Raw genomic sequence first — 27,365 nt, forward strand, 5'->3', positions numbered from 1 at the left:
AATAGAAAGTTCCCTTGGCTGCAGTGTGGCAAATGTACTGGAAGGGGCAAGACAGGAGGCAGAAAACCACTGAAGCTGGGCAGCCATCCAGACCTGACATAGTAATAGTATAAACTAGAGTAGTGGCTGCAGGGATGGAGAGAAGTGAAAAGTTCTGAGAGATACTGAAGTAGTAAATCAGTAGGAAGAACTTTGCAGTTGCAGCTATAGCTGGGTATAAAGGGTGAGACACATAGATGAGCAAAGGTGATGGCAGTTTTCTGACTCAGTCAGCTGAGAGGGTGGTGTTATCATTTCATGAAAGAGAGACCGAGTGTGGAAACAGGCAAGCTTTGAGGAAGATGAGCTTGGATTGGAGCATTCAGAGTCTGTGATGTCCATGAGACCATGCGAGGTAAAGTGTTGGAAGCACAGATCAGGAACTTGGGATACATCTCTAGGTAGAGGATATAGATTTGGGAGTTGTCATCATTTAGATGATATTCAGAACCATGAGAGGAAATGCAGAAGCCCAAGGAGGCACATGGAGAAGGAAAAGTTGAGGTCAAGGTCAAAGGCTGGGAAATGATACCATTTAAAAATAGACATTAGGGAAACGAAGACTTCTAAGGACACCAAGAGAAGAGGCCAAAGAAAGAGGAAGAGGGAAACAAGACCATGATAGCCGAGAAATCTGGGGGAAAGAAGTGTCTACGGTGTCAAAGGGGCTGAGCGATCAAGGAGGATACAATGCAAGCGTTGTCTGTCAGCTGCAGCTCTAATCGCCTTTCCTGACTTCTGTGAGAACAGTTACCATGGGAGCTCAAGGGCTGAGGAGGGAGCGTGAGGTGACATCCTTGAAAGAGCTTGTACAAAAAATTCTTAAGAGAAGTTTGGCATGGGTTTTGGCTGTGTAGCCCCTAAGCCAGGGTCTCTGGTTCTCCCACAGATTCAAAGAACTATCTGACATTTTTACATGTTCCCTTTCTGCTTAACTAACTGGAACTGATTTCATTTGTTGGCAGCTTGGAACCTCAACTGCTACACAGAGACCAAAGTATTGGAGTTAAGGGTTTCCTGAAAAAAAAAAATTTTTTTTTTCTGACGCAGTCACCTTTAATTCTTACCTCAGTGAGGGCTGTGATTCCAGAACATCAGCGGATAATGCAGAAAACTCCATCATCTCAGGAGAATCCCCAGAGTTGCTTTGGTAGATAATTGCAGATATCTCTAAAATCTAAGAAAGAACCAAAAGTTTCTTTCTTCCATGGGTGAAATGATTTGTTGTCAGAGCTCCTCAGGATGGAAAAAGGGAAATCTGTTGTCCTGGTCCCTTTTAGTCACTTAGTCACAAGTTATGTACATAGAAGAGGCACGGGAGAAACAAAGCAAATTTAAATTTTAGTGTTCTATGTATTTGATCAAATAATTTATAATGTGTTTAGCACTAACATCATGAAGGAAGATAATATGTGGTGAGACCTATTATAAGTGGCTAAAGAACATCTTGTATTTTGTGCATGTTTTTCATAAATAGGTATCAATATGCATCTTATTTCCCTAGAGCCTAGCACCGTGCTGGCAAGAAGAGACTATAAATATTGTACATATGTATGGTTATACTCTGCCTTTGCACACATGCATGTTTAATTTCCAAGAGATAAATATCAGGCTGCAAAAGGAATTCATATACATAACACTGTCTGTGTTTATGCCAGAGTTTTACCAGTCACATGCGTGTTCAGCTTGGTAAAGAGTCCGAGTGTTCAGCCTGGATTAGAATGTATACAAACACAGCTGCCAAAACTGAGATTTGTGTCTCCGTCTCCTGGCACAATGGATTGCCAAATACCTTTGCTTAATCTTTGTTTAGTCCTCTTTGATGTTGTAGCAGTGTAGTTTTTATACTTTATTTGGAATGAATTATCTGTGAGATGAAAACACAAAGCAGACACAATCCTAAACTCAACCCCTCCAAGGCATCCTGTTGTTTCTTGGAGGCTTGCATATGTAACTGAAACTGGTACATGTTAATTATTTCCTTGTCAGCCAATCACTCCTCAGATGACCAGACATTTTGATACAAAGACTCAAGATCTATGAAAGCCTGATACTATTTGCCCTTTGAAGTAAAAGAACTGCAATGAATTCAATCATATGTCTGTTCTTCTGAACACACCATGAAGGATAGCCTATACATCCATCCCGAAAAATTGGAGTATTGTATTTTTTGATTTTATTTTTTTACCGCTTTGTGCTAGATTTAAATATCCTTGTATCTGAACAGGCATGGAAGTCTTTTTTTTTTAATTTTTTTTTTAACGTTTATTTATTTTTGAGACAGAGAGAGACAGAGCATGAACAGGGGAGGGTCAGAGAGAGAGAGAGAGAGGGAGACACAGAATCGGAAACAGGCTCCAGGCTCTGAGCTGTCACCACAGAGCCCGACGCGGGGCTCGAACTCACGAACCGTGAGATCATGACCGGAGCCGAAGTCGGAAGCTTAACCGACTGAGCCACCCAGGCACCCCCATGGAAGTCTTTTTAAAAGACATGATTTACTTGGAAAAACTGGTTCGTTTTTGAGAGATTACTATTGCCTTCCTTTAAAAAAAAACAATTAAATGGTTTTTGGCATATTCACAGTGGTACAATCATCATCAAGATCAATTTTAGGACATTTTTATCACCATGAAAAAGAAACCCACTTACTATTTTTTCCCCATCCCTCTCTCTTTCCAGCCTGAGGCAACCATAAATACACTTTGTGTCTCTATAGATTTGCCCATAATGGATATTTCATGTGAGTGGAATCATATAATGTGTGGTTTTTGTGACTCACTTCTTTCCCCTGGCATGTCTGCAGGGTTCATTCATGCATCGCATGCGACAATATTTCATTTATTCTTATTGCCAAATAGTATTCCTTTGTGTGGATACACCACATTTTGTTTATCCATTTCATCATTTGATGGGCATTTGGGTTGTTTCCACTTTTTGGCTATTATGAATAATGCTGCTCTGAACATCCATATACAAATTTTTGCTTGAACATGTTTTCGTTTCTCTTGAGAATATGCCCCGGAGTGGAACTGCTTGCATCTACGGTAATGCTGTTCAACCTTTGGAGGAGATGCCAGAGTTTCCACAGCAGCTGCCCCATTGTGTATTCCCATCAGCAGTTGCATATGATTTTGAATATCCAAATATTTACATATTCTTGGAATTCATTACGTTTGAATCTCTGCACCTAATAATATAATAATCTGCAATGTTTGAGGAAAGTCTAAACAAATGGAATTTTTTAATTCTTTGGAAATTAGAGTTTTGAATATAAAATATTAAACGGTAATTGAATTTTAGAAGCCTCATTTTAATATACATTTCTTCAAAGAAAGTAACAATTTTTTTGGCTGTTTTACATATAATTATACTTTATAACTTTACAAGTTGTATAGGAACCTTAGAAGATCAAATGACATTCTGCTTTTTCATTCCTGAATTACAAGCTGATCGAATGCCCTACACTAACCTCTGGCTAAATAAATGGAAATCCCATTTACTGACAAAAAGTAGAAAATATTAACCACACTCATCACATATAACTTCCTTTTTAAAATAGAATATACAAAGTTATTTTCCAGATATATTTACCATTTATATATATGAATAAACAGAACTAAGTATAATTCTACTCCTAGATATAAAACATTACATTTTAAACTGACTTTTTGATGCTAATAGCTTAGCAAATACAGTCCGACATTAACAGATTTTGGTGAATCATTTATACTTTCCCCTTACCTCTATTTTAGAATGGAATCTTTTTTTTGTTTTTGTTTTTTCCGGTATGAGACAAAAAAGGTAGGATTGGGTTCTATTTTGTTCTATATTACAAGCAGAATTTCAAACTGAATACTCTTTATCTTTGTAATTATTCACACGCACAGCTTCCTAAATTTCAGATTTTTTGTGAAACATAACATTGCTTTATTATACTTACTTAGTATGAAGATATCACAGAGATAAGTTTAATTTCAGCATCATAGAAATTATAATGAGAACCTGGCTTGGTACCATATGTCTATGCAATGTCTTAAGCTATAAGTTATAACAGAAGTGATTTCTCAGTCAATTAGGATGATTTTTAGATTCTGAAGAAGCATATTGATGCTCTGTTTAATAAGTCATCCAGCATACTTTCAATTTATATCACAGAGAGTTATTATTCTAAAGAACACATGAAGACCAACTGATGATCACATGGGGCATCAAGAAAAGCCCCAATTTTCTACTAAAAGGCAGTGTTATCTTTAAATAGAAAAAAGCAGGATAGTCCCTCAGCGCTCGTGGTTTCTGAATGGTAAGCTTCAACCTTGATTTCATTCCCCTGTTTTGAAACTACATCTGGATATGCCTTAAGACCAGCCAGTCCTTTTGGATTGAGAATATCACAAATTTGCTACCAACTCTCAATAGATTCCAGACTGACAGTTACTTATCCTCAAATACTATGTCTTCATGATAAACGCAGCATACTGACGAATTAATGAGCTAAAACCAGAAAGTGTACTTTCAATACAAGAACCTATTGACCTTCCTTGTTTTTTTGCTCCTCTAGTCTGTTATACTGGAAACTTTGTGAAATAACTTTCTTCCCTCCCTTGCTCTCCACGTCCCAAAGTAAGTCAGCACATGGTCATAGAGCTCTTACCTGGACTAAGCCAAATTACAACTCTAAAACACTGGCTTAGTGATCCTTGGCCAATAAATGACTTAACCTCACAGAGCCTCAGTTTCTTCACTTATAAAATTGGGATAAATCACATAGCTCTTGCTTATAAGGCAGTTTGGAGGATAATTGATAAATGTGGAAAACTCCTTTTCAAAAAAAAAAAAACCTCCTTATTTTAAAAATAAGCTTGTAAGGGTACCTGGGTGGCTTAGTCAATTAAGTGTCTGACTCTTGATCTTGGCTGAGGTCATGATCTCGTGGGTTCATGAGTTCGAGCCCCGCATCAGGCTCTGTGCAGCTGACAGAGAATAGTCTGCTTGGGATTCTGTCTTCTCCCCTCTCTCTGCCCCTCCCCCACTGGCACTGCCTCTTTCTTTCTCAAAATAAATAAATAAACTTTAAGAAAACAAAATAAGTCTGTAAATTATAATTGCTCTTCATGTATTCATTAACAAATTGATTTTTGTAAAATGTTAATGATTTATCAGATATCAAATCTAGGACCCAGTTTCTTCATTAAATTACTTGCAAATAGCCAACAATTTTATTTTTCTTTTCAATGCATCAGGCACGATGCTGCATCTTTGCTGAGTTTGTCTGTTTAGTGCCAAAAATGTCAGTAGTTTAGAGTAATCTTTAATTTTTTTTAATGTTTATTTTTGAGAGAGAGGGAATATGAGCAGGGGAGGGGGTGGGGTAGAGAGCGAGGGAGACACAGAATCTGAAGCAGGCTCCATGCTCTGATCTGTCAGCACAGAGCCCAATACAGGGCTCCAACTCAAAAACTGTGACATCATGACCTGAGCCGAAGTCGGTTGCTTAACTGACTGAGCCACTCAGGCGCCCCTAGAGTAATCTTTAAATCTTAATTACTTGTAACTAAAATGCTGTTTAGTTAATAAGTTCTGTGCTCTTCAGAAAGCGAAAAAAATAAAAGTAACCATAAATAAAATACTGTTTTTATGCTATGAAATCACATAAAGTACTATTTTATCTAACAATTGTTGGCGTTATGCAGAGTAACTTTATTCAGTGCCCAAAAACAAGCCGAGGAGGAAACGAGGCACTCGATCCTGAGGCACACTTAATTTGTTTATTTATTCACTCTGAATATTTTCTAAATCTATCAGTTGGCAGGTATGGGACTAGTAGAATCCGTAAGAACGAAGGTTGTTTGAGTCTTCCCCTGATCTGGTATCACCTACAGAGGGCGCCCTTTCACTCCTGTCTCAGGGCTCTGCTGTTAACTTGATTTTACTTTGGCAGCACGGCCTGTGGGTGGAGGATGACCTACATTCCCTTCTGAAAGGAAGACCCAACATCGGTACTTAACACTGTTGATTAAATGTAGCCGATCAGTAGCAACTCCCCCCTGGGCCTCTGCCCACGCCCCCTTTCAGTTCGAGCACAAAACATCACAATATTCATACATTCTGGCCTGGATCCTATGCTTGATGGAAAAGCTCCCCTGCCAGAGCAAACACACCCGTTCTGACTCCCATCCCGCGGGCACCATCTCGTCTGACCTCCTCCTGACAGTTTGAACAATTGTACAAAGTAGTGCAACTTTTAGAAATTTCTATGAACGTGAACACACAGGCTTTCCTCCAAGTTTCTGTCCTCCCCTTGTCTCTAGTAATCACACCTACCATGCATCTATGCCAGTAACTCTAGAAATTTATTCCATACCGACTTCTGTCCTCAACTTCGGTCAGTAGTTGCCAGCTGCTTCTTATTCTAGAAGTTGTTTAAGAACTTAGCCTTAGGTGGTCTGATTTGGTGGATTTGGGTGGGAAAATTGTAAAATCTTTTGACCATACGTTAGAGTTACATTCCTAAGAGACCATGCATTATCACAAAGTGTGGTATTAAAGCAAATACCTCAATGAAAAATAAAAAAGAGAATTAGAATCTAAAAATTTTTAGGCATATAGAAAAACATTTTCTTCTATGTTTTTTTAAAATGCTAATAAATATGGCTATATAATAGATACAAAATCAAGCAAATCTGGATAGGATTTTATATAGAGTTTCCTATTACTGCCCTTCCAGAACTCTTATTAGCACAGGAATTCTTAGATACAACTTAGCACTTAAGTTACTGACATGGGAGGCACAAAGCCACACGAAGTGGCTGTTGCCCAAGAACACATCTTTTATTTTAGTGTCTGCTGCTGTTTTCCAATCATTATTTATCTGCTACTTTCTGCTCATGGTCATATTATAATCAATGGCAGTTTGTAGCAGTGTGAGGAAACCAGAATGTGTTACCTGCTTAATCCATCATGACATATTGAACTGCAATCTAAAAATTCCAACTGTGACAGAACTTTCTGCAGTAAAGAAGCAAACACCCCTCACCATCTGATTCTGGTAACAGTTTTGAAAACCGCTGGGCTAGACTGCTCTGTATGTGTATACCCACATCACCACCAAGTGACACATGCTTTCTTATTTCAGACCGGTTAAATTCTCCCATGCTGATTTCACCTTTGTGCTTCCTATTTTTTGTTAATGGTTCCAACATTTTTCTGGTTACTCTGCTTAATACACAGGAGCCATATGACACTATTCCCACCTCGGGTATCAGTTTCTAGGACCTGTCAATCTTCTCTCCAAATTATTTAACTTCCGTTTTCCCATCAATCCATTCTCTCTGTTACTAACCTTTCTTCGGACTTCGATTGCCTCTAAGCAGGAGTCTTACGGAGCTGCCTGACTAGCCCTCCTCCTCACTCTGTTCTTAACCAGTTTTTGTCAGAGTAATCTTTCTAAACCACAGATCTGAAATTGGCAATCTTCAAATGAAAAAACAAACAAATAAAAAAAACAACTTTGACCATTTATTCTGTAATTGGTAGGACCCACCTCAAGAGCTGAGGATACAAGTAAGATCACAAAAACTATTTTTCAAAATAAAACCACCTCAGAGTCACCTGGGTGGCTCAGTCACTTAAGCGTCCAACTTCGTGTCAGGTCATGATCTCATGGTTCATGGATTAGAGGTCCATGTCAGGCTCTGCGCTGGCAGCATGGAACCTGCTTGGAATTCTTTCGCTCTCCTTGTCTCTCTCTCTCTCTCTTTCTCAAAATAAATACACAAAATAAAGCCACCTCAGAATCAAATATTAGGTTAGCAGGAAGACCGGTATCTTCCTCTTGGGGCCTCTCACCTTTCCGTGAAGGATCTCATAACCATAGGAACTGAATTTAAAGAAGCAGCCTTCTTTTTAAATACTTTTTGACGATAGAGTTGAGGATAATATGACCATATGACCAGTCTCCTAGTGGCCTGGTTTTCAACCACTTTATCTCCGTCTGTGCTGTAGTGTTGTTGTTCTGAACAAGACTTACTATCATCATGCGATGATTGGTTGAGATTTCTTCAAAGACGGCAGTAGTTCTGACATAAAGGAAGAGTGAGCTTACCTGTGGCAGAAGTCCACCATGCTAGGAAGACAGGATGAGGGCAGGCTGTTGCACTCATCCGTGGTGCACACCGGAACCAGGCCTTTCTCCCATGACTGTTCAAACCCTGTTGTTGAGACCAGGTCTCCAGGGCGGACCTTCCCCTAACTTCTCTTACACAAGTTCCCACTGGAAGCCTCTTCCTGCTATAGACCTTAGCTGAGGCCATGTCAATCTAAAAAAAAAAAAAAAGATTCAATCAGATACATGTCTTTTATTCCTTCTGCAACCAAGATGTTCCTTGGCTTTAGACAAGGTTTTGTACCTTTTCCTAGCTAGCAATTCCATTCGGGGTGGCAGTACTGTTTACAAAAAATAGGGCCCATTCTGTCTTCTTCCCCAGTCAATCTTTACCTAATTGCCTTGCATTTATTTAACTAAAAAGGACATTTAAGCTGCTTCTTTACAACCAAAGATATGCCTCAATGAGACTTACACTCACTCCCAGTCAGAGAGGCAGCTGGCAACTTTTATATGGCAGATGTGTCTGGATTTAAAAAATAATCAGTCTAATAGCTCACCTGGCTGTGATAAATTCTGTACCGGCATTGCTCAAGACATTGGAGATCAAAGAGTCTAGCAGGAGAATTAGACACGAAAACAGAATTTCAAAGGGATTGGCGCTTAAGTAGGGGTAGATACATGAAATGGAAGTGGTGCAAAGAGAACAGCAACTTACTCTGGTTGGGAAACTGAGGAAAGCCGCACCAAAGTGCAGGCTCTGGAACCTTGTATTGAACAATAAATAGATCTCCAAGGCGACAAGGGGTAGTGCACGGCTGGGCAGGGGATGGATATGGGACATTGTGGGCATTGTATAAAAAGTACAAAGGCACTTTTGTACCTGCCCCAATTGAGTTCTGCCCCAATCCAATATCATTCTTTTGTAACACCTTATACTTCATTTTTCTTTTTCATTCTTACTTTTTAAAAAAGCATAAAATGCATACAAGAAAAAACAAAAATCATAAATGTGCAGCTTGTCAACCTATAAGAAAGTGAACACATCTATGTAACTACTGTGAAGAAATAGAACAGTATTGTCTACTTTTAAGGAGTGACTGCCCTGGCCAGGCACTCACTCTACTAAGTGTTGTATGTAGATTTGGGAACTGACTGGGTGCGGCATGATAATATTAAGGAGTCCTCAATGGCTGAAGTCCAACTTCCTTTACCAAGATGTAAAGACTATCCACCATCAGGGCCCTTTTTTTTTTTTTTTTTTTTACTTTCTGAATTTGCCTCATGCCACAGAGCCCTATGTTGTTCTTAGCTGATAAATTACTTGCTGTTTCCTTGGAACACACCCTAGTTCTCTCTGGTGCCTTTGCTCCTGCTGTTCCTTCTTCTTCCGGGAGCACAGCTCCTTCTCCTGGTCTGTTTCTCTGTCCTGCCCTCACCCAGCACACACAGGCTCAAAGCCTTCTTGTGGGACTCCACTTCAACAACACCTTTTCAGCGGTGGGTGACAGCTCTTCCCGACTGCAGGTAAGTCCGCATCTTCAGACGTTTTCACAACATTGTGTGTATCCTGCTATAGCCCTTATCTTTTTCTACATTGGATTATTATCTTCATTTTATATCCATTGTGTATCATTTTATCACTTTGCATTGACTTATTCTTAAAATACCATCTCAAAAGATTAACCATGGTACTTTGTACACATGTCATTTTATCAGCCATCACTTATATTGTTTACATTTTTGTTAATGTTTGTTTATTTTTGAAAGAGAGACAGAGCCAAAGACAAAGCATGAGTGGTGGAGGGGCAGAGAGAGAGGGGTACACAGAATATGAAGCAGGCTTCAGGCTCTGAGCCATTGGCACAGAGCCCAACGCGGGGCTCGAACCCATGAACTGTGAGATCATGACCTGAGCCAAAGTCAGCCGCTTCACCAACTGAGCCACCCAGGCACACTTTCATCACTTATATTTTAAACCATAAAAAAGTTTTATGCTCAGCAACGTGAACATCAAAGTAAAATAACTGATGTACATAGGGTAGCACGGAAGCATTCAATATACATCTCAGATGTGATCAAAGATTTCCTCAATGTAAACTTGGAATGTAAAATAAAATAGGGAGTAGAAATTTAATTGTTTTTAATGTTTATTTTTATTCTCAAGAGACAGACAGAGGTGGGAGAGGTGCACAGACAGAGGGAGACACAGAATCTGAAGCAGGTTCCAGGCTCCAAGTTGTCAGCACAGAGCCCAACTCATGGCTTCAGCTCATGACCCATGAGATCATGACCTGAGCTGAAGTCAGCCACTCAACTGACTGAGCCACCCAGGTGCCCCAATCATTATCTTTTTCCTGATTAAAAAATATTTTATTTTCATCTGTCAACAACAAAGTTCCTAGTAAAGCATTTTGTTTTTCATTAGTACATGAGAATGCAAAGAAGGGAAGCAAAGATTCTACTTGACTTATAATTTTAAAATAAACCACACTTCAATCTTCCCTTAAATGCTAAATGTAAGACAATGAAAAAGTTGCATCGTAAATAAGTCATTCCTTCCTCAGGATTATAAATCATATTTGATTATTTGACTTCTTCGTTGCCTCCCTTCCACATTATAACTTGCCTCACCCGGTCAACTACTCTAATGCTGTTATACAAACTCACATATACCCACTCACACACACTCACACGGATATACTCACATGCGCACACACACACACACACACACACACACACTCGCACATACACATTAGGGCAAAGATCAACTGTGGTTTTCTAAATATCTATTCTATTACTAGACTACTGCTCTAAAAACTGTTTATGAAATTGGTGTTTTAGTAAGGGAATTAATAAACAAATAAAAATGGGCTCAAGAGTAATGTAACAGAACTTTCTCTTCTCATTTTCTCTAAGATATTAGGCCATAGTTTTTCTAAATTGTCCTAATAAAATTACTTACTAGATGGTTTCTTGCAAAGAGAACTAATCTATTGTTTGTTTTATGTATATTCATAAAACTCATTTAAAGATATCTTAAACTGTTAGGAATTCTTCAATAATGGGGGAGGATATGAGGCAATATTTCTGCTATGTATCCTTTCATTAGATATTAAAGTGTTGTTTTGTCTTAATTAAAATACCCCAAAGTGCTATGATATAAATTCTATTCTGGGTAATAACTAATTTTCCTAACTACACAGAGGTCCAGTTTAGATTAGAGAATTTGAAATTAGTTATCTAAATCCCTTATTCTGTGTTTGGCAAAAGGAGAAGCACTTTAATTATACATGGTTGTTCTAAACAGTCATTTCAAGGGGCGCCTGGGTGTCTCAGTCGGCTAAGTGTCTGACTTTGGATCAGATCACGTACTCACAGCTCATGAGTTTGGCCCCATGTTGGGCTCTGTGCTGAGAGCACGGATCCTGCTTTAGATCTTCTGTCTCCGTCTCTCTGCCCCTCCCCATCCCTCAAAAATACATAAATATTAAAAAAGAAAATATTTTAAATAAAATAAAGAGTCATTTTAAGAGTGATTGCCACAGGGGCACCTGGGTGGCTCAGTCAGTTAAGTGTCCGACTTTGGCTCAGGTCATGATGTCATGGCTTGTGGGTTTGAGACCCTCATTGGGCTCTGGGCTGACAGCTCAGAGCCTGGAGCCTCCTTCGGATTCTGTGTCTCCTTCTCTCTCTGCCCCTCCACCTGCTCATGCTCTTTGTCTCTCAAAAATAAATAAACGTAAAAAAAATATGTTTTTTTTGGTTTGAAGGTAGAGGAAATTATTATTCTCAAAATCATAATTAGTTACTGCCTCAAAAGTTGTAAGAATCTGAACACTACTTTGGGTCCCCCTGCTCTTGGGATTGAGAAAACCACTGGAAGGGCTCTATGAGTTGCATTAGTTACAGCAAGTACCTGGTGACTAGTTTCGGGAGTACTGAAGTAACTACTAAACTTAATGGAGATATTTTAAATGGGGAAGCTAAACATTCTGTTTTGTCATAATGGTGCATTCGAAGCTGTTTCTCTAGGGTCTGTTGCCTGTTTAAGAATCAGTATGTGCAAGTTATTCGTTTTGTTTTTTTCTCTGTGTAGAGTTGTCCCTTTAAGATTATCACTTGTTTTTATGGAGATCAGCTGGCTCCTGTTTGAGCAATTATTCTTAGGATGTGAAACATTCATTCAATAAATTCTGATCTCCTACTAAGTGCCAGACCCTGCAGTAGACACTAGGGGTGGAGTGGCACATGACATTGACATTCTCCTTGCCTGTGGGAAGTTATAATGGAAAAGGGGACAGATAGTAAGGGCACACAGTAAACAAATACAAATTCTAGGAAGAAGAAATAAAGCAGAGCAAGAATAGAAAATGGTGGCAGAGATGGAAGGGGGTTCTGGGCAGATACTTGAGATATTCGGGATGGCCTTTCTCAGGAGGTGACATTTGAGCCTGGCCCTTTCTCAGGAGGTGACATTTGAGCCTGAGGGGAGAACCTTCTCCCAGAAGCAGAGAGACCACACGAGAGGACCAGAAACACACCGGACATGGACTGGAGTGTGGGGTGGTAAGGCAGCAGTGGGGTGGTAAGTGGTAATTTGGTTTGGATGTATATATCCCTGGATGGGTTAGATATGGTATATGAGGATGACTCCTAAGTCCTTGCTCTGAGAAAGTAGGTAAATTGGGTGCTAATGTATAGGGTGGGATATGCTCAGTCTGAGGAGTAGGTTTAGGAATTGTTTGAGATGTTTATATTCATCTCAGTTGTGGATTTCAGGGAATAGGTCCGGGTTGGAAACAAATTTGGCAGAATAAAGGGTGTTTAAAGTCCTGGTGCTACATGAGATTACGTAAAGACTGAGCTTTGGAGCGTTCCAACAAGAGAATGTGAATGTGATGGAGAGGATCACAATGCTCATGACAGAGGGTAGAAACGTAAAAATGACTGGACAGGACTGGACTGTTGAAATCAGATATAACACACAGGGCTTGTTAAAAAGAGCAGAATCAGGACACATCTGTTCTGATGTGATGGCCTTACCGGGGTGCTGTCACACTGGACATTCTCACTGTCAGTCATACCCAAAGGGACAGGTCCAAGGCCAGAGGGACACAGAGAGTAGACCTTGTTTGTGTTATGGCATGATAACTTTCCACCACTGTGCCTTTGGGCAGCTGGGTCTTGACTAGGTGTCTAGAGGCATGTGATGGCCCTCTTAGAAGAAATGGCAACCTGCCTGATGACTTAAAACCCGGTGAAACTCGTCCTTGAAGCTGCCCATAAAAGAAGTTCATGAGGAGAGTTTTGGACCCATGGGCCTGGTGAATTCTTATCTAGGAGTCATTCTATGTAAATCTGAGGTTGTACTTCTGACATTTTCTTTTTAAAGTCTTGTCAAAATTGTACCGTGGCTTTGTGCTGTAGTGGATCAAAGTGAATTAGCCTAAATTAGGACTCCCTAGAGCATAATGAAGAAGAAAAGACACTGGTGCCAGACATAGGGGACAAATGCCAGTGCCACTGCCTGTTAACCGAAAAATCAGTTAGGAGGTAAATTAACTAGTTTAGGAGAGACATTATAAGAACCAGATGTAAGTACTGGAAATGGAATGTAAAGAAAGAAATGGATTAAAGAGACAGGTGGCTAATTGTACGTGGGACAAAGGAGAATTTTTTATTTATTTATTTATTTATTTATTTAAAAAAAAAATTTTTTTTCAACGTTTATTTATTTTTGGGACAGAGAGAGACAGAGCATGAACGGGGGAGGGGCAGAGAGAGAGGAGACACAGAATCGGAAACAGGCTCCAGGCTCTGAGCCATCTGCCCAGAGCCCGACGCGGGGCTCGAACTCACGGACCGCGAGATCGTGACCTGAGCTGAAGTCGGACACTTAACCGACTGCGCCACCCAGGCGCCCCCAAAGGAGAATTTTTTAAATGGCTCTGAGATTTTACTTGCGGCTCTTAAATGAACTCCTGTAAGCCAAAACAAGGACGAAAAGAGAAGGGTCATATTTCAGCAACAGTAATAATAAGGTGATAATTAAGTTTTGAACATTCTGGGTCTTTGGTAGAGAAGTTCAAGAGACAATTCAAAATGGAGTTTAGCTGAAAAAAACTTTCTGATATAAGGTTATGAAACATGAATAGTTTATCATGAATATGAATGATATTGACACACTTTAGAAACATAAAATGTATCCATTTTTATTCTATCAGTTGATGTTCAGGAAAATATCCTTTTGCTGGCACATCTGTTTTCCCTCAGCTTTATTGAGATATAGTTGACAGGTAACATCATGTAAGTTTAATGTGTACAATGTGATGGTTTTGATATATTGTGAAACAATTACTACCATAAAGTTAGTAAAAATATCCATCATCTCACAAGGTTCCCATTCCTGTGTGTGTGTGCATGTGTGTGTGTGTGGTGATAACATTTCTGATCTACTTTCTTAGCATGTTTCAAGCAACAATACATTATTGTTAATTATAGTCCCCATGCTGTACATTAGATCCTTAGAACTTATAACTAGAAGTTTGTACCCTTGACCAATATCTTCCCTTTTTTTCCTTCCTACCAATGCTTAGCAATCACCATTGTACTCTCTTTTTCTATGGTTCAACATTTTTTATTAAAAAAATTTTTTTTAATGTTTTTATTTTTGAGAGAGAGACAGCACAAGCGGGGGAGGGGCAGAGAGAGAGTGAGATACAGAATCTGAAGCAGGTTTCAGGCTCTGAGCTGTCAGCACAGCTCAAACTCACGAACTGCAAGATATGACTGAGCTGAAGTCGGACACCCTACTGACTGAGCCAGGAGTCCCTGTAGGGTTCAACTTTTTAAGATTCACAGATAAATGGTATCATACTCTATTCTTTCTGTCTGGTTTATTTCACTTAGCATATTGCCCACCAAGTTTGTTCATGTTGCAAATGGCAGAATTTGCTTTTTTTTTTTATGGTGAATAATATTCAATTGTATACATATACCACATTTTCTTTATCCATTCATCAACTGATACTTAGGTTGTTTCCATGTCTTAGTATTTTGAATAATACTGCAATAAACATAGGGGTGGGGATATCTCTTCAAGACAGTGATTTCAATGTATTGGTGGATCATGTAATAGTTCTATTTTTAATTTTTTGAGGAGCCTCCATACTCTTTTCCATAGTGGCTGCACCAATTCACATTCCCACCAACAGTGCATAAGTGTTCCCTTTTCTATCCATCCAAACCAACAGGTTTTCTCTTGTCTTCATAATAGCCATCCTAACAAGTGTGAGGTGATATCTCATTGTAGTTTGATTTACATTTCCCTGGTGACTAGTGATGTTGAGCACCTTGTGGTGTATCAGTTGGCTATTAGTGTGTCTTCTCTGGAAAAATGTCCATTCAGGTCCTTTACCCACTTTTAACTGAATTGAATTTTAATTGAATGTTTATATTGTTTTATGGTGGTTTTTTTTTTTGTTTGTTTTTGGTTTTTTGTTTTGTTTTGTTTTGTTTTGTTTTGTTTTGTTTTTGCTATTGAGTTGTATGAGTTCTTTATATATTTTGGGTATTAACCACATGTCTATCTATTATCAGATAGATACTTTTCAAATATTTTCTCTTATTCCATAGGTTTTCTTCTCATTTTGTTGATTGTTTCTTTTTCTGTGCTGAGGCTTTTTAGTTTGATGTAGTCCCACTCATTGATATTTGCTTTTGTTGCTTGTGGTTTTAGTGTCAGATTTAAAACATTATTGCCAAGACCAATGTCAAGGAGACTCTTCTATTTTCTTCTAGAAGTTTCATGGTTTCAGGTCTTACATTTAAGTCTTTAAGGATAAGAGTCCAATTTCATTCTTAGCCAATGAATATCCAATTTTCCTATCCCCTTCTGTTGAAGAGACTGTCCTTTTCCTATTGACTATTCTTGGCACCTTTGTCATAGATTAGTTGAGCACATATGCATGACAATTTCTGGGATCTCAGTTCTATTCTATAGAAGTGTTCTGTATGTCTGTATTCATGGCATTGCCATACTCGTTTTATTACTATAGTTTTATAATATACTTTGAAGACAGAAAGTGTGATGCCTCAAGCTTTGTTCTTTCTCAAGATTGCTTTGGTTATTTGGGGTCTTTTGTGGCTTCATATGGATTTTAGGATTATTTTTACTATTTTTGTGAAAAAGATCATTGGAATTTGGGGAGAGATTGCAGTCAGTCTATTGATTGCTTGGGTTAATATGAACATTTTAACAATATAAATTCTTGAGATCCACGAGCACAGAATATCTTTTCATTTATTTGTGTCCTCTTTAATTTCTTTCATCAGTGCTTTATACTTTTCAGTGTATAGACCTTTTTTATTATTTTACTATTTATTTTGTTTTATTTTATTTTATTTTATTTTATTTTAGAGACAGAACACACAAGCAGGGGAGAGAGGCAAAGGGGAAGAGACATAAAATCCTAAGCAGGCTCCATGTTCAGTGTGGAGTCTGACACTAGCCCACTAGCAGAACGCCGGGCTCATGCCTGAGACCCTGGGATCATGACCTGAGTGTAAATCAAGAGTTGGATGCTCAACTGACTGAGCCATCAGGTGCCCAGTGTACAGATCTTTTGCTTTCTTAGTTGAATTTATTCCTACACATTCTATTTTTCTGGTGTTATTGTAAGTGGGATTATTTATTTTGTTTATATACTTAGTTAGTGTATAAAAACACAGCTGATTTTTTATGTTGATTTTGTATCCTACAACTTTACTGAATTTGCTTATTAGATGCAAGGTTTTTTTCTGGAGTCTTTAGTGTTTTCTATATATAAGATCATATCTGCAAACCATGACAATTTTATTTCTTCTTTTCTGATTTAGATGACTTTTATTTCTTTTTCTTGCTTAATTGCTATGTCTAGAACTTCCAGTACTATGTTGAATAGCAATGGTGAATGGGAGTGGGCACTTTTGTCTTGTTTCTGGTTTAAGAGGAAAAACTTTGAACCTTTCACCATTGGGTATATCTGTGGGCTTGTCTTATATGACCTTTATTATGCTGACATACATTTCTTCATACTCAGTTTATTGAGAGTTTTTATCAAAAAGGATGTTAAATTTTTCAAATGCTTTTTCTGAATCTTTTGAGGTGATCATATGACTTGCATTCTTTTTTTTTTAATGTTTATTTTATTTTTGAGAGAAAGAGAGCACAAGCAGGGTAGGGACAGAGAGAGAGGGAGACAGAGAATCCAAAGCAGGCTCCAGGCTCTGAACTGTCAGCACAAAGCCTGATGCGGGACTCAAACCCACAAGCCCTGAGATCATGACCTGAGCCCAAGTCAGACACTTAACTGACTGAGCCACCCAGGTGCCCCACCCTTTTTTTTTTTTTTTTTTGCATTCTTAATTCTATTAATGTGGTGTATCGCATTTATTGATTTGCATGTTTTGAACCAAACTTGAGGTGTTAAAATGTTACTTGACATTTTTATTTTTTCTTAAAGTAGGTATTTATAGCTATAAACTTTCCTCTTAAAATTGCTTTTGCTGCATCTAAGAAGTTTTGTTCTGTTGTTTCCATTTTCATTTGTCTCATAATTTTTTAGATTTTTTTATTCTTCTTTGATCTGTTATTTGTTCCAGAGTATGCTATTTAATTTCCATGTATTTGTGAATTTTCCAATATTTCTCCTGTTAGTGATTTCTGATTTTATCCCATTGTGGTCGGAAAAGATACTTGATGTATTTTGAATCTTCCTGAATTTATTGAGACTTGTTTTGTGATCTAACATACGATCTGTCTTGACTCATGTTCCATATGGGTTTGAGAAGAATGTGTATTCTACTGCTGTTGGATGAACTGTTCTGTATATGTCTGTTAGGTCTATTTGGTCTATGGTGTTGTTCAACTGCTGTTTCCTCATTGATTTTCTGCCTGGATGATTTATCTATTGTTGAGAATGGAGGATTAAAGTCCCCCTACCTAGCACATCTTTTTTTTTTTTTTTTTTTTTTTTCCTACGGGAAATTATAATCTCCTCTTTTTGGATGTGTTTGAGTATATCATAGAAGTTATGCTTCCGTGCTCTGTATACTGTTGCTTCTAGCTGCAATTCTTTTCCCCTACACTTTGTCTGGTGTTGAGTTCTTTTAATACTCAGCTTTAAAATTACATTTTTTCCTGACCTTGACTCTGTCACATAAAGTTTGTACAAGTATATGACTTGATAATAAGTTCTATTTTACCACTCAGAAGTCCTATTGTATATCGTAGCAATTATGTGCTGTGAGTCTATTGCCTCCACTGAACCAATTCCTTCCACCATAGCCCATGCCTTCTGTTTACCCAGACCTTCAAACTTGGGAGATTCCAGTAAATATGTACTAGTTATAAGCCTATGTGAGGTATCCTAGAAAACCCAACCCTGTTCTAGTTATAAGCCCAAGTGAGGTATCCTAGAAAACAGTGTGCAAAGGTCATGAAGGACATTAGCTACGGTGTGTGTTTGCTTAATTTAAGCACATCATAAAAAATCAGATTATGGAAGAGGAAAAATGCTACAGGCATCAGATTTGATCTGGGTCCTGGTATTCAAAAAGGAGAAAAAAGGTAAATTACTCAATTGTATTTCAAAGGAGAAAGCTTACGGATTTCTTAAGATCAGTATTTCTTCAAAATGTCTCACCATTTAACCTGAGATTCTTGTTGGATACAGATCACTAGCTCCTTCCCTAATGATTCTCATTTGGCAGGTCTGTGATGGAGACCAAGAATGTCTATTTTTACAACCACTACCAGATGCTTCTCCTTATTAGTAAAGTTTGGAAAACCATAACTAAAGGCAGGGGTTCACAGAACCTCTTGTCTAAATAACTTTTTCATGGTGCCTCAGGCCCAAAGAAATATCCCAAATTTCCATTTAAGTAGATAGATCCAGTCAGCTTAATAGTTACAGTTGTTAATAGAGTCCAACAGATGGCACTGTGTTTCCCTCAAAAAGTTAAAATCTCCCATAGAATCCTCATGAGTTCCTGAGGCACCCCAGAGCACCTCAACACGCAGCCTATGAACTATAGCTTAAAAGGAACACTTTCCTGGAATAGCATCTAAATAAAATATCTGAACTTGCCTTCTACAGGAAGGTTGTGCAACAAAGTAAATGGTGTAGTCCATTAATTCCATTGCTTTTTATATCATTTAATGCAGTTTTCGTATGGTTGTTATTACTTACAGAGGAGGAGTATCATTTTTCTCTAAAGAGCTGGAGAGAAAATATTTTAGGTTTTGTGAGCCATAAGTGGCCTCTATTGTATATTCTTATCTTTTCTGTTGCAGCCCTTTAAACATGTAAAAACCATTCTTATCTCCTGATATAGGCAAATTCACACAGGCTGTAGTTTGCCAACCCTGTTCTAGTTATAAGCCTATGTTATTAGCATTAAGTGATTCTGCCAGGGTAGAAACTCTTAGTATTTTCCCATCTCCTTCTTTTTCTCCAGGGAAAAGTGTACAGATACGCACCCTTGCAACTAACAGGGAAAGGCCTACTTAATTGTAAAGCTATTGTAAACACAAGGCTGTTAGGGACTCTTGTTCTTAATTCTTGATTTCATGACAATTTTCAAGTTTTTCCAGTTTAATAAAAAATATTTGTTAAATTTCTAAGAAAAGACTAGTTATTACACTAAGCCCTTTACACTTACTTGCTGATTATTGTAAATGGCTAATGCTAACTAATGGCTGTAAATGGCTAATGATAACTAACAAGGCAAGCTTTAGCTTACACTAGATTCAGCAACTTGATGTAATATGCTATTTGAGATTTCTAGCTTTATTTCCAAAATTAGTGGTGTGGTCTTGAAAATATACACTGTACTTAGACCTAAGGTTTTATGTCTATTCTTTAAAATAATTTTTTAATGTTTATTTTTGAGAGAGAGAGAGAGAGAGAGAGAGAGAGAAGCAGAGTGTAAGAAGGGCAGGGCAGGGAGAGGAGGAGACACAGAATTCAAAGTAGGCTTCAGGCTCTGAACTGTCCGCACAGAGCCCCACTGGGGCTAGAACTCATGAACTGTGAGATCACAACTGGAACTGAAGTTGGAGGCTTAACAGACTGAGCCACCCAGCTGCCCCTTATGTCTGTTACTTTAAAAAAATCTAGTAATAAAGGTAATAAATATCACTAGCAATGATGGTGTTGAGAAACATAAATTTCTTGAGGAAACTTCAATCTGTATTTTCAAAGTGAAATTGTTTTTAATGCGCACCATGTATATTCTTCCAAGTTCCAATCTCTTACAGTCCCAACCCAAAAGATGTTTGTTGATTGACACTTTCCCAGTACCACACCTTCAATGTTGTCTAAGTATCCTGAAATTATCACTGATCACATTTTTAATTAAATTTTTTCATGTGGCAATTTGGTTACTCTTTTGCTCCCAATGAGAACAACATTCCAGGAGACAGAGACAAGGTCTGATTTCTTCACCATTCTATCCCTGAGGACATAGAATTGTCCTTACTGCCTGTTAAGTCAGGCTTGACTTATGAGTCAAGCACACAACTGCCATTTAGGGTCAGAATTATTCAACAGGAAACATTAGGCATTTAATGACTAGTAAGTAGACTTTAAGTTCCACTAATTTTCCTTGGGTTAATAGAAACGCCTATTTAATGTTTCAGTTTATTTCCTCATTTGTGAAACCGGGATATTTCTACCTCACGGGGATGTTGCTAGGGTCGTGTGGGAGAGAGGGAATTTATTTGCTTTACAAAAGGATGATGAGTTTCAGACACCATTCTGCCCCAGACGTTCAGGCCAGCTACTGAGGCACGCCCACGTCATCCCGTTATATAAGGGGCCCGCCCGTCCGGGATCTTCTGAAATCTCTGACGGTACGTCACCGGCCACCGCCCAGAGGACACCGTACGGCGCCCAGAGGATAGGCGGTGCAGGGTGGGACCCGCCGGGAACTGTCTCAAGCCACCCGCCGGCTAGAGAAAGCGTCGGAGACAGCAACTGCTCTGGAAGCTGAAGCCGGAAGCTCCGCCCGACCTCGCCTGTGGCGGGTCCGGGTTAGGCCAGTTCGAACGTGACCTTGTTTTGCCGTTGCTAGGAGACCGGGCTCCCGCACGCCCCCCAATGGCCAGCTCCCGGGTGCGCGCTGAAGGGGGGCGGGGCCGCGGCTGCTGAGCTGAGGGATCGGCCGGGCACCGTTAGGAGGCCTGGCGCACGGCGCCAGCCGGGCGCCCTTAGAAGCCGCGTATCACCCTCGGCCACCAACGGGGCCTCACTGGTGCCTTCCGACAGGTAGCAGCGCGCTCCCGAGCGGCTGTGAGCGACGCTGGGTCCAGACCAGGAAAGACGGTGAGTCAGGTGAGCCGCAGCGGGGCGGGCAGCTGGTGTGGCCACGCCCTGCCGAGGGAGAGGAGGCGGCCGGGTGCGGAGGGGCGAGGTATAGGGATCGTGCTCGTGGGACAGTGACCCTGCCCGTGCGGGAGCCGCACATCGAATCATTCACGCCTGGGGGTTAGCACGGCCTCGGCGAGCACCTTTCGCCAGCGGACGAAGGGTTAACGCGCCGCCGGTGATCGTGGGTCCCGGATGTGGGAGCCCTGGCCCGGCGTTCGCCGGCCGCGCTGCAGGTGCGCCAGAGCGGGCGGAACGAGGTGTCTGGCAGCGACCTGACCGGCCGGTCGAGGCTCCTTGTCACCTGCAGGGGCCACTCGGCTTCCTCCGTGGGCGCCTTGTTTTCTAACTTAAGGGCAACAGGTGGTGCCTGTGGACCGAGGGATAGCCCAGCTCGGCCGCACTGGGAGCGGCAGTTATTCTCACCAATTAGGGCACTGGGGCGTGTGTGTATTGGACGCGCTGACGCGGGTGACCAATGGGATTTGGGCTCGTGGGTGGGCAGTGAGGAGTGGGCGTGGTCAGAGTCCGAAGCTACGGTTTCTAGTGCAGCAACTGCCAGAGCTGCGTGGAGAGCTAAGCTGAGCGGTCGTGGGGTGCTTTTCTCTACAACCCCGTGCGTGAAAAACGTCTAACAAATGCTTTCCTATTTGGATCCAGACTCCAGTTCCGGAGGTGAGAGCACTGTGCTGTTTGCCGGGGGGGGGGGGGGGGGGGATTCGTGAAGGGGGGATAATAGTGACCCTGGGTATGCTGTTAAGCACGTGGAATTAGATCCCTAAAATAGGATTACGTGTTACGAGTTTTCTGCCAAAAAAGGCACTTCTGTGGTTATTGTAAGTCGAACCAGATACTGGTGATTAGGTTATCTTCAGAATGAGGTCTTTGAGATTTGGAACCCAGGGACGTAGAGAAGTACGTGTTACTGCAATTTTCATGACTGTGAAAGAATTTGAATCACAAGGATTATTCTGTCTTTTGCCTTGGCTTGCGTGCGCTTCAGATCTCATTTGGCTTATTTACTCAAACAAGTTTTATTTTCAAGTTCCTCGTCTTAACATAAGAAGAAAGGGAGAGAGAAAAACAGTTGTAGTACGGTATTTCAAAGAATAACTTATTCATTTTTCCCCTCAGCAGTCTTGTAGCTGGATCCCCTAGGAAGAGAAATTCTGAAGCAGTAAGAAGAAAGCATTTCAATTTGGAACACTAATTTGCACCTGGAAATGGGGAATGGCCTGTCAGACCAGACTTCTATCCTGTCCAGCCTGCCTTCATTTCAGTCCTTTCACATTGTTATTTTGGGTTTGGACTGTGCTGGAAAGACAACTGTATTATACAGGCTGCAGTTCAATGAGTTTGTAAATACTGTACCTACCAAAGGATTTAACACTGAAAAAATTAAGGTAACCTTGGGAAATTCTAAAACAGTCACTTTTCACTTCTGGGATGTAGGTGGCCAGGAGAAATTAAGGCCACTGTGGAAGTCATATACCAGATGCACAGATGGCATTGTGTTTGTTGTGGACTCTGTTGATGTTGAAAGAATGGAAGAAGCCAAAACTGAACTTCATAAAATAACCAGGATATCAGAAAATCAGGGAGTCCCTGTACTTATAGTTGCTAACAAGCAAGACCTGAGGAACTCATTGTCTCTCTCAGAAATTGAGAAATTGTTAGCAATGGGTGAACTGAGCTCTTCCACTCCCTGGCATTTGCAGCCCACCTGTGCAATCATAGGAGATGGACTGAAGGAAGGACTTGAGAAACTACATGATATGATAATTAAAAGAAGAAAAATGTTGCGGCAACAGAAAAAGAAGAGATGAATGGTAATACCTTTTCTATCTGTGTGGAGTAGGTTTTCTCCAGTCTGATTTTGACAAATGGAAGAGTGTCTACAGCCTGGTTTGCCTGCCTGCCCTCCTGGATGCTGATAAAGCTTTGTTTTGTTGAACAATCAAATGCCCAACTCTTTTGCCTTGTGGAAGATGCGTAAATGCAGTGCTTCTTAAAATGGTCTCTTCTCCCTACCCCACAAATCTTTTGGTACTACCATTCTGGGAAGCCAAGCATGGATAGCAAATTGACCAGAAAACACTTGTGGAAATTTGACCTGAAGTTAGTGAAATAAAACTTTGAAGAGTATCTGCCTAGTGTTTTGTATTTACATCTTTTGGGGGGAAGCCTTTACGAGGAAATTACAATAGAAGGCTCTGTATGTTAAGATGAAATGCTAATGAATGGAAATGTTAAGGTAATTAATATATATACAGTTGTATTGATCACATTGGTCCAACCAGTAAGGGATAAGGAGGAAGTGTTTGTTTTTTTAAGTTTTGGCCAAATGCATTTTGACATTTTCTGGAATCAAATGATGTAATGCTCTATCTTAATTCTGGGCAATGTTTTAAATTGGTCTAACTTAAAATAATAAAAATAAGGTATTGGCATATTCAAGTGCATGAATTAGTTTTCCTGACAATGCATGTTTTGGTGTGTAGTTGTTTACTTTTTAGAAGTAGCTATGCATCTTTCTCCATGGTCAGGTTTAAAACACCCTTTGGGGGATTTAGGGCTGTTGTAGAAATAGTTTATTGTCAGGAGCACTTTCACTTGAACCTAAAATAAGTTACTTAATTTTTTTATATCGTAAATTAGGGCATGTAGACTAATCATAAATGCACACGCTTGGTATATGTATGAATTTATGAAGAAAGCAATTGACGAATTCAGTCAAGAGGATGTAATTACAGTACATGGTCTCTAAAGTATTCCAGTTGTAAAATATTTGTTTTCTTGACGCTGGCTGAACACAGATGTGGTTTCATATATTTTTGTAGTCTTTTGAGAGGAGCAAAAGCTTTATAAACAACACCTGATGCACTGTGGAGTGAAACTGTAAGAGGTATCCTATAAGTGCTCTGAGCTTTAATTTTTTGTTTACAATCCAAGCAGCGTTATGTGGGCAGTAAAGTCCTGATTATAAGGTAGGAAGAAATGAAACAGTACTGCTGATAAAAATTACGGTTCTAGAAAATGAAGGAGAAAGTAGCAAAGCTATGTTTTATGAAAATTCGCTGGTGCTGTTTACACTGGAATCCAAAAAACCCTCTAAATTAAAAGGAGGAAAACCCTCTACCTGATTCTTATCTACAAGCAAGGACTTATTTCCAGTGATCGTATATTAGCAAATCTACATAATTTCTACGTGTAAAGCCAACAGCTGTTTGTTCCGAAGATAACCAAAAGGACTGCACTTTGCTAACAGGCTTTTATTTGGATTTGGTTTTCTGTTTTGGGGGTTGGTTTTGTTTTTAGTGGTACAGTTAGGTTTCCGTAACCTCGATCCTTGTTACACACGAAATAAAGTAGCTTCCTGTGGAGCTCTCGTTGTTAAATGTACCTGCACTAGTGACATTCACTTAGAATGTTTATATTTATAAAAACGTGGATAATAACTACGAATAAAGTACTGGAGGCACTAGGAGAACAGTGTTTGAGTTTTAATGTATTTCCATTTGCTGAAGCTTTTAATGAGGTGTGTAAAAACAACCCTGACAGCTGAGTTACAGAGTCCTAAAGTAGTTTTATTTCCCTGAAGTGTGGCAGAGACACCAAAGACTGTTGTCTGGGAGAACCTTTTTTTTTTCCCTTTCTCTGAATGAAATCATGATATACTCTAAACATCACTAGATCCGTGATGGATTAATAAAGCTTGCTGAAAAAAACAAAACAAAACAAAAACAGGGAATGGCTTTAGATTTTTAGCCTTCCGGTACTTTGTATATACTTGCTGTATGAAATTGTACTGTTTTAACGATCACTTGAAAGTTTAGGCGTGCTGACCCTTATTTTGTAGCCTAAGAATTTGATAAGCAAATTCATGTTATCGAAGCATTTCATATTTAGTGCACAACTGAACAACAAAATAGCGACAACACTATACTAGCTTTTATTTATGAAATACATTTTCAGCTCCAAAACTGGTTGTAATGTTTTCCATTTTGCTAAGTTGAAGTTCCCCAGCACCTTTTCTAGCTATTAATACCATAGGATGATGGGATGGTAGGAATCTTCCCACAATACACCCCAAGAGTTTAGACAATGCTCTTATATCCAGTTTTTTATTAAGGTACAACTTTTCTCAAGTATATTTCTAAAATATTTTCTTATATTTAAGGTTACTTGGTTTAATACCAAACATTAAGGACTGGATGATTCTAAATGCAAATTACTATCAAAGAAAGTTAAATATAAAAAAGTTTAGGGTAATTCCTAAATGGATTATAAGCATTTAGGGGGGGAAAAAAAAGAGTTGTGTAGTTTATGTAGCCACCATAGGTTTACTAAGAGTCATGGAAAAATGAATGAAGCCTTGGAAGTTGAAAAGTGAAGCTACTGGAAAAATTATGTAGAGAAAATGACTAGCATGTAGAAGCTTGATGGTTTCTGAGCAGAGGGAAAGACATAGAATGTTTTTGTTGTACAAGCCATTTGACACTTAAACGGTGTTTGGTTAATTATTCATATTGACCTGGAGAGAGGTCTTAGGTAGAGTGTTTTCGGGGGTTCTATTTAATACAACAATTTCATCAGTAATGTAAACACAATGGTTTCTTAAGTGATAGCAAAAGACACAAAAAATGTTTGTTTTTTTTTTAACTTCTGGTGATGTAACACTCAGCATTTAGTTAATACAACTTGGAACTTTGAATATAGCATCGTCTGAAGTTGGAATTTTACATTTAAGGTTTCAATTTAGCAGAAGATTCTTACATGGATAGTGGTAATGCTTGTGTAACATTGTGAGTGTACTTAATGCCACTGAGTTACGCATCCAAAAATTGTTAAAAATAGTAAATATAGTATATATTTCACCATGATAAAAGATTTAGAATATTAAGTGTACACTTCGTTTCGAAGAATCAGCCAAAAGTAAAGTGAGGGCATCCTAATTTAGAGGCGAAATTTCATTATAAATTTCATGGAAGATGGGTATTTATTTTTTTTAATTTTTATTAAAAAAATTTTTTTTAATATTTATTTCTGAGACAGAGAGAGAGAGACAGAGCATGAGTGGGGGAGGGGCAGAGAGAGAGGGAGACACAGAATCAGAAGCAGCCTCCAGGCTCTGAGCCGTCAGCTCAGAGACTGACGCGGGGCTTGAGCTCACAAACCGTGAGATGGTGACCTGAGCCGAAGTCGGTCACTCAACCGATGGAGCCACCCTGGCACCCCGAAGATGGGTATTTAAAGCTTAATTTGAACGAATGTAGCATGCTAAAACTAATAATCATAAAATTAGTATTAAAATATGTGATAGAGATAATAGTCTGAACCACAGCTGAAGTATGTACACAAGATAGAACTGTAGGAATAACTACATGGGAGGCTAGTGGAGCTTTAGAGTCAGGTGAGGGTTCAAATCCCAGCTCTCCCACTATATACTTGTAACCTTTTGGCAAGTTCTTTGAAACTTCTCATGATGTGAGTACCCTCCTGGTAAAATAAAGACTGTCACAGAGAATTTTGAGAGAATTGAGTGAAATAATGTCAGCTATTTAGCTTTTTATTTCATAAGAACTCAATAAATGGTAGCTATTACTGTTAACCAGTATGGATCACTAGGTGTTGAGAGGCAGTTGATAATGATTGTAGAAATTCAGATTTGATTCTTAGATACACGATTTACTAGTTTCATTTTGGACAATTTATTCGCCCTCAGCCTTAGTTTCTTCACTGGTAAAATGAGCATATACCTACTATTTGGGTTTAATTGACTAAAAGGATTAAATAAACAACGAATGAAT

General features: G+C 39.3%; 1 protein-coding gene across 6 annotated transcripts; it reads left to right on the top strand.

The window, feature by feature from the left end:
* Positions 1-21,110: 21,110 nt before the first annotated feature.
* ARL4A (ADP ribosylation factor like GTPase 4A) lies at positions 21,111-23,700 on the top strand. Of its 6 annotated transcripts, none has more exons than XM_047850705.1 (2): positions 21,111-21,522; positions 22,690-23,700. In XM_047850705.1, exon 2 carries the CDS (start codon positions 22,779-22,781, stop codon positions 23,379-23,381), a length of 603 nt encoding a protein of 200 aa, XP_047706661.1. In that variant the 5' UTR covers positions 21,111-21,522; positions 22,690-22,778; the 3' UTR covers positions 23,382-23,700. The 6 variants fall into 6 exon arrangements, with proteins under 6 accessions (XP_047706661.1, XP_047706662.1, XP_047706660.1 ...); XM_047850706.1 differs by having other exon boundaries at positions 22,693-23,700; XM_047850704.1 differs by having other exon boundaries at positions 21,111-21,513.
* The last annotated feature ends 3,665 nt before the right edge of the window (positions 23,701-27,365 follow it).

The sequence above is a fragment of the Prionailurus viverrinus genome, chromosome A2 (genome assembly GCF_022837055.1).
Source record: "Prionailurus viverrinus isolate Anna chromosome A2, UM_Priviv_1.0, whole genome shotgun sequence".
Classification (NCBI taxonomy): Eukaryota; Metazoa; Chordata; class Mammalia; order Carnivora; family Felidae; genus Prionailurus; species Prionailurus viverrinus.